This window comes from Lactuca serriola, chromosome 3, assembly GCF_051521515.1.
Source record: "Lactuca serriola cultivar US96UC23 chromosome 3, Lser_US96UC23_V15, whole genome shotgun sequence".
Classification (NCBI taxonomy): Eukaryota; Viridiplantae; Streptophyta; class Magnoliopsida; order Asterales; family Asteraceae; genus Lactuca; species Lactuca serriola.
Window position 1 is genome coordinate 161811669 of NC_136410.1, and position 10605 is coordinate 161822273.

The following is a 10605-nucleotide window of genomic DNA, read 5'->3' on the forward strand; positions in this document are numbered from 1 at the left end:
ATGTAATCGTCCTAGTATAGTTGTATGTGTTCTCGTCCTAGTATAGTTGTATATGTTCTCGTCCTAGTATAGTTGTATATGTTCTCGTCCTAGTATAGTTGTATATGTAATGTACAGTAATGTTCTAGAAAGTATTGACTCATGAATGAACTGACTCATTGTATGATATCGCGTTCTAGTAATGGTTCTAGTATCTTCCTAAACTACCCATATGGTAGTTTACTAGTAATCCAACTGGTATGTATGGTCATGGATGTATACCCTTGCTACCCAAGGGCATGGGATGAACTGGAAGGACCTTTTATGACTATATATGTACATATGATATATAACTAATATTTAAACGACCTTCGGACGAGTACCCGGTATCCCACCAGACCACATCTCAAGCGCGAAAAGGAAATAGGGTGGATAGCCTTCCTAAGTCTTTTAAACATTTCTTATATAACTATACATATAGAGGCATGCAATTTATAATAATATAAAAGCATCAGTAAATTTTGTAAGACATTTGTAACATAAATATTATTTTAAGAAAAGATCGACTTGATGTCAATCTACAAAACAATTTGAAGGCATAAGTATGATAAAACAGTTTTGAGTATAAGGAAACATTTGTTTGAAACACAGTTGTAAATAAGTTTGAAAGGTAATGTACAGGGTAAGATGTACAGTGTAATAAGTAGTTTAAAACATATAAAATGTTTATAAAAATCATTTGAAGGAAACTGTTTGGTAAAACGGCTAATGAGTAGCCAAATCTTTTGAATGTTGTATATTAATCACATGTGATTGATGTAATAACTAGCGTAATTCTACTTATTAATCGCATGTGATTGAAATAATACTAGCATGATTCTACTTGTATTCCCCCCCCCCCCCATAAAACATTTAAAAGTAGTTTAAAACATTAGTTAAGGGGTATGAACTCACCTGCAGTAAGTGACTAGAATTGAACGGACTGTTATCGTACGGAAAGATCGGACAAGTGCTTGGTGTCAAGTGAAGACTTAGACACACACAATGATCCTATTTACATATGAAGACATATGTATATAAATAATTAGAGATTGAATCACTAATTATACAAGTATAAACATTTAAATGCGAGGAAAGCACTTTTGGTCAAGGGCTAGGAGGCTAATGGGTTGCAACAAAGGAGTGCAATGCCCCTAATGTGAGTTTAAGGTCTAATGACCATAATCATTGGAGTTTACGGCCCAGGGGAGTAAGCTCCTGGCCGTAAACTCTCAACCAAGTCTTGAAATGGTACTTAGAATTACTACAACCTTAGTGGGAATTGTTTCAAGGCCTATACAAGTGTTTGGGCACCACATTGACTCCTTTGGGGAGTTTACGGACCAAAGACCACTTTCCCTTGGAGTTTACGGCCGTAAACTCCCTTGGGAGGGTTATTATAATGCTTTCAAGTCTCAAACATTCCTAGGAACAAGTCTAGGCTTTAGTACTTGGCTTTAGGAGGGTTTATGGCACCAATTTGTACCATTTTATGGAGTTTACGGCCATAGAACTTTTTGGGCCGTAAACTCCCTCACTAATGGGGTTCTAAGTGTTTTAGCTAGTCCATAATACATTTAGGTACATGCCCAAATTGTCTCTTGGCTTAAGGAAAGATTTAGGGTGTCCTTTGACCCCTTTAAAGGAGTTTACGGCCCAAGAAATACTCTTGGCTGTAAACTCTTCCACACTTATGTTTCCATGAGTTTTCTAGGTTCTAAACACTTAGGAGTACATGCCAAAAATAAATTCCAAGCCTTAGGGAAAGTTTTAAGGCATTTTGGCACCTAAAACATGGAGTTTACGGCCTAAGGAGCTTCTTGGCCGTAAACTCCCTTCTAGCCATGATTTCAAATGGTTTTGTTGGTATGAAGCATGAGTTTAAGGCTTCTAGTTCGAGTTCTAAAGCTTTGAGGGTCATTTGAACCCTTAAGGACCTTAAAATGGAGTTTACTCCACAAGAACGTTCTTGGGCGGTAAACTCCCGGATCTCACTTATTTGGCAAGCAATCTATGTTATTAAGCTTATAACAAGTAGTATAAAACAACTAGAGAAGTATACTCACAATCTGGGATAAAAACCCGAAGATCCGTGAGAGAGAAATTGGTTTTTCTCTAATTGGAATTCAACTAATGAACCAATTTGGTTAAGAATTCTATTTATAGTCCTGAGATTTTCGGCAGAAAATATTTCTATTCTCGGAATGGATTCTAATGACCTAGAGTAATGGAATTACATTGTTGCACAAAATCCTAGTGCAACCACTCTCCTAATATCTCTTTAGGTGTAAAACCCTGAAAACTGCCGAACTTATACTCGAAGTCTGAATTTTCACTGTAACTGCTCAACTTCTATTGGATTGAAATGGTTTGATTAGAATGGAAATTTCGCGTTGTCACATTTTCTCATTTTGTCTCATAATGCTGCCGAATTTTTGTTGGAGTTGTCAAAATAACCGAGTAGTGTTGTTGAAACCATTTTAAATTGTCAAAAGTTGGGTGTCATCATTTCTTGGAATTTTTGTGTTCAGTTTAAAGATAGTTGCATTGATTTGAGAGTGGTGAGGTGAGGGATTACGTTGGTGAAGTTGTTTTTGATATTGTAGGTTTTGAAAATGGGTAAAACCGCGGCTCGGACACGCACCCATGGATCATCGATCGATCCTAACCCGCAAAAGGATGTCGCCGGTCCATCACGCAAAGCAGATGGTAAACGAAAAAAAAGAGGAGAAGAGGGAAGCGATCCTTCCCTTACAAATGCTGAAATCAAAACCTATCGCTCCAACCTTCGGGGTCGCACAATCCGGCCGACAAAATTCTACCATAGAAAGTCAATGAAAAAGCTTGGGGTGCATGATGGTGTATACAATTTGTTCCTCCAACTGGGTTAGCGTGGTTTTCTTCGACTTTGTGACAGAACTTACGAGGAACCCACAATGAATTTCTTAGCACATATGCACGAGATGATGAAACGAAAGTCCTCACATTCCAGTTGAAAGGGGAGCATCATAGGCTCACATACGAAGAGCTTGATTCCATCATGGGTATAGACGATCCATTCCGCATCAGCCCCCAAAATCAAGAGTACCAAGATTTTCTGCGTTACCCGGATGCAAATTTCCGGTCTCACAACCTTTAACCCAAGTCGACAGCGAGCCAAGCACATCGTTCACCCCTGCTGGCGAATTGCTCACCGAGTTCTCACGACGAGTATCTTCGGGCGCCTCGAGCCCGGTCAAATCAACAGATGTGAGCTATTTTTCCTCCGAAGCATGAGGCGTGCACTCCCCCTCAGTTTTTCAGGCTTCTTTTTAGACAAATGCGACTCCATACGACAGCGTTCCTCGGGGGAAATTTTCATCGGGGGACTTATCACAATCATAGGTCGAGCCGTCGGCCTAGACTTCCCGGCTCCCGAGTACATACTTATCGACACCCCACCGAACTTCCTGCTAGACTGTGACGCTCTCATCCGAATGGAGATGTTGCTCGATCAGGGAACACGCACGTACAGTTGGTTAGACTATGACAAAGCCCCGGTTTACATCTTGCCAAGTTGGATCGGTTCTTCATTCGATACAGACGACCCCGACACTTGGCTTCCTCCAGATCAGTTGACCCAAGTAGGTGTATTCCCAGAATTCGGTGATGATGAGGGTGACGACGCAAAAGAACAAGAGGAAGAAGATGACGAAGAGGACGATGAGATGCCCGAAGCTGAGGACCATTTTGACCAGCCTTCGATGCAGCAGCTGATGTTTCAGCATGATCAATTCCAGGCCCCTCCACAACGTTTTGACTAGCCTCATCAGCAGGGGGGACACGAAGTCCCACCATATTTCCCCTTACGTTCTTTGACCAATTTGCCACAATGTTCTCCACGGTGCAGCACATCGATGCCCAAACGCAAGAGAATACGAGAGCCATCCAAGATGTGGCGAGTAGTGTTGATCGATTGGAGCAATCTTTCCCTCCTACTTCCCGCCAGGTCCAGGATATGTGGGACTACCACTATCGTCACGGGCATTTCCCGCCGCCCGACCCCCCGATTTAGGTCCTTTCCGCCCTTTCCTCAAGCATTGAGGACAATGCTTGTTCTTAAGCTTGGGGTGGGGCGTTTCCCTTATCTTTTATTTTATTTTATTTTATTTATTTATTTTTTCATGCATTTTTAACTAGGTTGCATATCATTTTAGTTTTAAGCTAATTTTCATTCATTTTTTTAAATTTTTTTTAAAATCCAAAAAGATTTTATTTTTTTTCTTTTTCACCTTTTATATTTTTGCATAACATTTAGCTTAGGGCATTAGCATTCATGCATTTTTGTTGTCTATTTATTCTCACCTCCTTGGATGCCATGGAACAGGTTCATAGTTATTGTATCATTATTGGTCCAGGATCTTGTTGCTATCTCACCCATCAAACCGAGACCACTAGCTGCAGTTTGGGATTTCATACTTGGGATCAGATGCTGGTAGCTTAAAGGGGTAAGTGATCATGGCCAGGTAGTTTTCATGAAGAATTATGCATACAATACTAATGACTGTAGGATATACTATAGCAATGGATGTCTTAGCCTTGCGGTCACTACCACTGAGAGGATCACACTTGATCATGTTTGAACCGTTAGGATGAAGCACTAGTGCTTGTCCCCGAGTAGAATCCATATCCGGTCTCTTTACATCACCATATCTTTTTGCGATTTTCATAGGATTTTGGAGAAGTCTTTTAGTCCGCATGTGGACATTTTCATTATTTTTGAAAAAAAAATCACAAATTTGAAGAGGAGCTTACATTATATCTTTATGCTCCACACATGGTCATTTTCTCGCTTAGACCATTCAGATTATATTACTACCCTTTCGGTTCCACTTACACACTTTAGGAACCAAATTTTGAGTCAAAGGGTTGTTATTACATTACCTTCAAGTATAACAAAAAAAAACAAAAAAACAAAAAAAAACAAAAAAAAGGGGCAGGCAAATTCCCAGCTGCAGAAATCTGAGAAGGGTGACCGGTTCAATTATTGAACTAAATCTTCCAACATTTTGGTCACCCGGCGTTTGATATTCATTTATTTAGGTATGTTTTATTGTATATAAATCGAGTTGTTTTTCGCAAATTAGTGATGTTAGGGAGACTGTCGAGTCGGATAGTACGGGAGGTTTGGGCCAACACTAACTGAGTCGATTCCTACAACGGTGCTCGAGTGATTAAACCTAGTTACACATGAGAGAAACCGGCAGACGTGAGATCAGAGTGTACACTTAAAGAAGAGCTCCACCCGAGCCCATCCAGCTGCTTTCTCCCTACTACAGATATTCTTCATTGTATGCATGTTCCATTGAGGCTGCGACTGCTCATCCCTCCTTACTCACCTAAAGGAGTTATCCTGGCTGTGGTTTCTGGTACCATTGTCATCGGATGAAAAATTCGTGAGGTAATAGCAAGATCAATTCTGACCATGTTGACTAACGGTGATCAGGTTCTGCGGCTTTATCCATTCTTTTTATTTTCTCTATGATAGTTCATCCTAAGTTCATTTTAGTCCTATCTTACTTGAGGACAAGTAAAGTTTAAGCTTAGGGTGATTTGATAGTCAGTTTTGTTTACTTCTTTTTATAGTTTATTTTAGCATATTTCATTCTTAATTTAGATAATTTCCATGCATATTTTTCCCTTTTGTTATTTCATGACTACTTCGGGTACTTTCGAATCTTGTGAGCATAATTGTAGGTTTTTGGGTCTAGCGGAGCGGGAGTGTTCGGGACGTATGGGAAGCGATAAGATTTGGTAGACAAAAAGGATGTTAGGCTTGGTGATTGTGGAGATGATGCATGGAGCGTGCTTGATGATTATTTGAAGGCTTGGAGAGAAATAAACTTTAAATTTGCAAGATGCGGGAATTTATTCAAGCGTGCGTAGATTGTTAATTGGGTGAGTGCACGAACTTTGGAGGATTTGGAGAGGTCAAATTGGGCTTAAAATGAAGAAAAACTTTAAGAAAGTGGGCTAGGAGGTGATTGGATTCGATACCAAATACTGCAAAACTCCTAACACTCAAAACATATAATGGAACCACCGACCCAGACAGTCACATCGACACATATGAATGGACGATGACGTCGCTAAAGCTTAACGAGAAGTTCTGGTGCACATACTTCCCAACAACGCTCGAGGGCAACACCGGCACGTGGTTCAAAACACTACAGCCAGGTAGTATTTCAAACTTTGCTCAGCTCAAGTATCTTTTTCTCACCAACTTCATGCAGCTACGCAAATACAAGGGAGACTCTCACTCCATTATTGGCTGTAAACAAAGAGATGGGGAATCTGTACGAGAATACTTTACAAGATTCACAAACGCCACGCTAGATGTACCAGGGCATGACGAAGGTCTTATAGCCGGAGCCTTCACGTGGGGACTTCTGCCAGGACCTTTGTCACAAAAACTCATGGGAAAAAAGCCCTTAACACGAGCCGAGTTGAAGGAAAGAGTAGAACGATACCTACGACAAGAGGACGGTGAAGCGGCTAAGCAAGCTTACTTGAAGGCTATGAAGACCACCAAGCATCACCAGCCAAGTCATACAGACTTTCGAGGAGGTGGAAGAGATCATAGTCATGCGAGAAGACCGCCATGCGCTTTCGACCATTCACCAGAGACGACAAACGGGGTCGCCGCCCGGAAGTATACACAGTGTCTGGGAAACAGCAACCGGCCAAGTCACCCAAGATCCGGTACTGTGAATACCATAAAAGTAAGGCGCACGATACAGTTAACTGCTCGGTGCTAAGAAAGGAGATGGAGGAGAAGAAACTCAAAGGAGATCTGGTGGAGGTGGCACGGAGCCTACGCGCCAAGTTCGATGCCGAGAATGCCAAGGGCCCATCCCATAAGGGGGCTCAGCCCAGGGAGATATTCATGATACGCAACAAGAGAAGCAGGGAGGAATAATGGGGAGAACAGATGACCATTAAACCTTCAGCGCGCACGCTCACGTTCTCCATTCAGGATCCCATGCCGGCTGGTTGGAAGGGCGACAACCCGTTAATAATACAAGCATCTATCAGAGACGTGACTATCCACTGGGTCTATATCGACACCGGAAGTTCAACATACATCATCTATGAGCACTGTTTCCGACTCCTCCCTGATCGCTGGAAAGATAACTTGCGATTTATGACTGGTAGGCTAGTGGGATTCACCGGCCATAGCATGTGGCTGCTGGGTACAATCCACCTTCCCCTGACAATTACCAGCCATGACAAACAGCGAAAGAAAACTGCCCTGGTAGACTTTGTGGTCATCCGACACGCAACGGAGCACAACATCATCCTAGGAAGATCAGCCCTCTTGAAGTTAGGAGCAATACCATCAACCAAACATGGAATTATGAAATTTGACACACCGAAAGGCAAAGCCATGATACTAGCTACTCCGTCTAAAGAGTTGCAGTGCTATACAGTCATGAAGCCAGTAGAAATAACCAAAGGGTGTAAAAGACCCAGAGGCAATCTCGTAAAGGAGAAGGATATAATCAATGAAAACCACCCTGATCAGCCGGTCAATGTGGGATGCGACCTCCCAGATCACACGAGAAGAGCGCTGGTCGACTTGCTCAAACGCTATAAGCATGTGTTCGCATGGACTCCTACAGACATGGTGGGAGTAGAAAGGAGGGTCATGGAACACAAACTAATGATCAGACCAGGAGCAAAAGAAGTAAAGCAGAAGAAGAGGGTCCAGGGGGAGACTGTAACAGGGCGATTAATGCAGAAGTGACCAAGCTGACGGAGGCTGGGATATTAAGGGAGGCAATATTCCCAACATGGATCGCGAACCCAGTAATGGTCCGCAAGCAGGATGGGTCGTGGCGTATGTGCATAGACTTCTCCGACCTAAACAAGGCATGCCCTAAGGACTGCTATCCCCTCCCGGAGATCGATCAGAAGGTAGAGTCACTACAGGGATTTAAACTGAAATGCTTTCTGGATGCGTATAAGGGATATCACCAGATCTTGATGAGCAAGGAAGACGAAGAGAAGACTGCCTTCTATACGGATCATGGCACTTTTTGCTACACTAAGATGCCTTTCGGATTAAAGAACGCAGGGGCAACATATCAACGCCTAGTCGATTCGATATTTGTCAAGCAGATTGGAAGGAACATCGAGGTGTACATGGATGATATGGTAAGTAAAAGCCCGGATGAGGAAAGGATGCTGCAAGACATCGAGGAAACATTCAGATGCTAGAAGCGGTCAAAATGAAGCTAAACCCAACTAAGTGCACGTTTGGAGTAGAGGAGGGGCAATTCCTGGGATACTATGTCACCAGACAGGGCGTCCAACCTAGCCCGACCAAGGTTGACGAGTTCATCGAGACGCCAAGCCCAAACTCTCTTCGCGATGCACAAGGTCTGAACGGGAAGCTTACAGCACTGAGCAAATTCATTTCGAAATCGGCCGAAAGGCCATGCCACTGTTCCACACCTTAAAGGGATGCATGGAGAAAAGCAACTTCCAGTGGACAAACGAGGCAGAGAAGGCGCTCCAGAAAATCAAAGAAGCGCTACACGAACTGACGACATTGGCCACCCCTATCCCTGGAGAAACGTTACAAATGTATCTGTCAACATCAAATGAACCAATATCCTCGGTATTGGCTGTGGAAAGGGAGGGGGAACAAAGGCCGGTGTACTTTGTCAGTAGAGCTCTACAAGGACCGGAACTCAATTACCCCACACTAGAGAAATTGGTATTAGCACTCATCTATGCCGTGACACGACTCAGGCAATACTTCCAGGCGTACCAAATCGAGGTACTCACGAGCCACCCCATTAAACAGATCTTGCTGAAGCCATAGACGTTAGGGCGGCTGGCCAAGTGGGCAATTGAGCTGGGGGAACACGACATAAGCTACCGCCCAAGAATGAGTATCAAGGGGCAGGTGCTAGCCGACTTCTTACTGGAAATCCTAGACGGAGGGAGCCCGAAAAAGGAGAAGGTGTGGGTAGTTGAAGAGGCCCCGACGAAACAGGGTTCATGGACCCTCTATACAAATGGAGCATCCAGCAGAGAAGGCTCGGGGGCGGGACTGATTTTAACAAGCCCAGAAGGAGAGGAGGTGACCTATGCCCTCTGTTTTGACTTCCACACATCGAACAATGAAGCGGAGTACGAAGAGCTCCTTGCAAGGTTACGGTTAGCTAAACAGATGGGTGCGAAAGCTGTAACAACCTTAACCGACTCGAGGTTAGCAGCAAACCAAGTCAACGGTAGTTTCAAGGTAAGAGACCCAAGGATGGGGAAATATGTAAAGATGGTAAAACAACTAGTAGGGTCGTTCGGCCGGTTTGCGATCAAGCAGATACCTAGAAGTGAAAACAAGAGGGCGGACGCTTTGAGTAAGCTGGCGTCCACATGCTTTGACCATCTATCAAAGAAAGTTTTAGTAGAAGTGCTCAGAGAAAGGAGTATAGATGAGCAGCAAGTGAGTATCTTAACTCCCGCAGGACCTTCATGGATGACGCCATACCAAGAATACCTCCAAAGAGGAGTGTTGCCAGACGATCACGATGAAGTAAGGAAAATACGTATATAAGCGCCCTCATATACACTAGTAAATGGAGAACTATATAAGAAAGGATTCACATCTCCATGGTTAAAATGTGTGGATCAAACCAAGGGGATAGAAATATTGCAGGAGGCACATTCGGGACAAGTGAGCACACATGAAGGGGCGAGAGCTTTGACGGGCAAGGTGTTACGAATAGGGATATATTGGCCGACGATACAGAGCGATGCAATAGAAATAACCAAGAAATGTAGGGAATGCCAGTCTTACGCCCCAGTCCAAGCCAACCCCTCAGCCCCGTTAAGCAACATATCCAGCCCATGGCCTTTCTACCAGTGGGGCATAAACATAGTGGGCCCGTTCCCAGAAGCACCGGGGAAATTAAAATACATGGTGGTCGCTGTGGATTACTTCACAAAATGGATCGAAGCTGAGCCTCTAGCGTGCATATCCGGGAGGCACATGATAAAATTTGTGTGGAAGAACATCATGACAAGATTCGGAACACCTAAGATCCTCATCAGCGACAATGGCTTGCAGTTTGCTGAGAACCCGTTCAGGGATTGGTGCACCGCCAAAGGGATAAGCCAACGCTTCACATCGGTGGCAGATCCTCAAGCGAAAGGCCAAACGGAGGTGTCCAACCGAACCATTTTCAATGGGATTAAGAAGAGGTTGGGCAAGGCAAAGGGGAATTGGGCAGAAGAGATACCGATGGTGCTGTGGTCATTCAGAACTACGCCACGGAAGAGCACAAAAGAAACTCCCTTCAGTTTGACGTATGGGACTGAAGCCATGCTTCCCATGGAAATAGCAGTAAGCACGTTGAGGGTAGCCAACAAGGATGAGGAAAACAATATGAAAGACCTAAGGATGAACCTAGATGTCCTAGACGAGAAACGCAAAGAATCGAGCGTACGCCAAGCCGCGTACAAGCAAGTAACAGAAAGATATTATAACCAAAGGGTGAAGGAGAAGGCTTTTAAAGTTGGCGAATATGTCTTGAG

At 43.6% G+C, this 10605-nt stretch overlaps 1 protein-coding gene across 1 annotated transcript; it reads left to right on the top strand.

Annotated features, from left to right (window-relative positions):
* The first annotated feature begins 8953 nt into the window (after positions 1-8953).
* On the top strand, positions 8954-9625 carry LOC145095833 (uncharacterized). The gene has a single exon (XM_079033655.1). The coding sequence runs from the start codon at positions 8954-8956 to the stop codon at positions 9623-9625; it is 672 nt and encodes a 223-aa protein (XP_078889781.1).
* Positions 9626-10605: the final 980 nt, after the last annotated feature.

Coding starts and splice junctions, on each gene's coding strand:
- LOC145095833 (XM_079033655.1), top strand. CDS start 8,954: ATGAGTATCAAGGGGCAGGTGCTAGCCGACTTCTTACTGGAAATCCTA.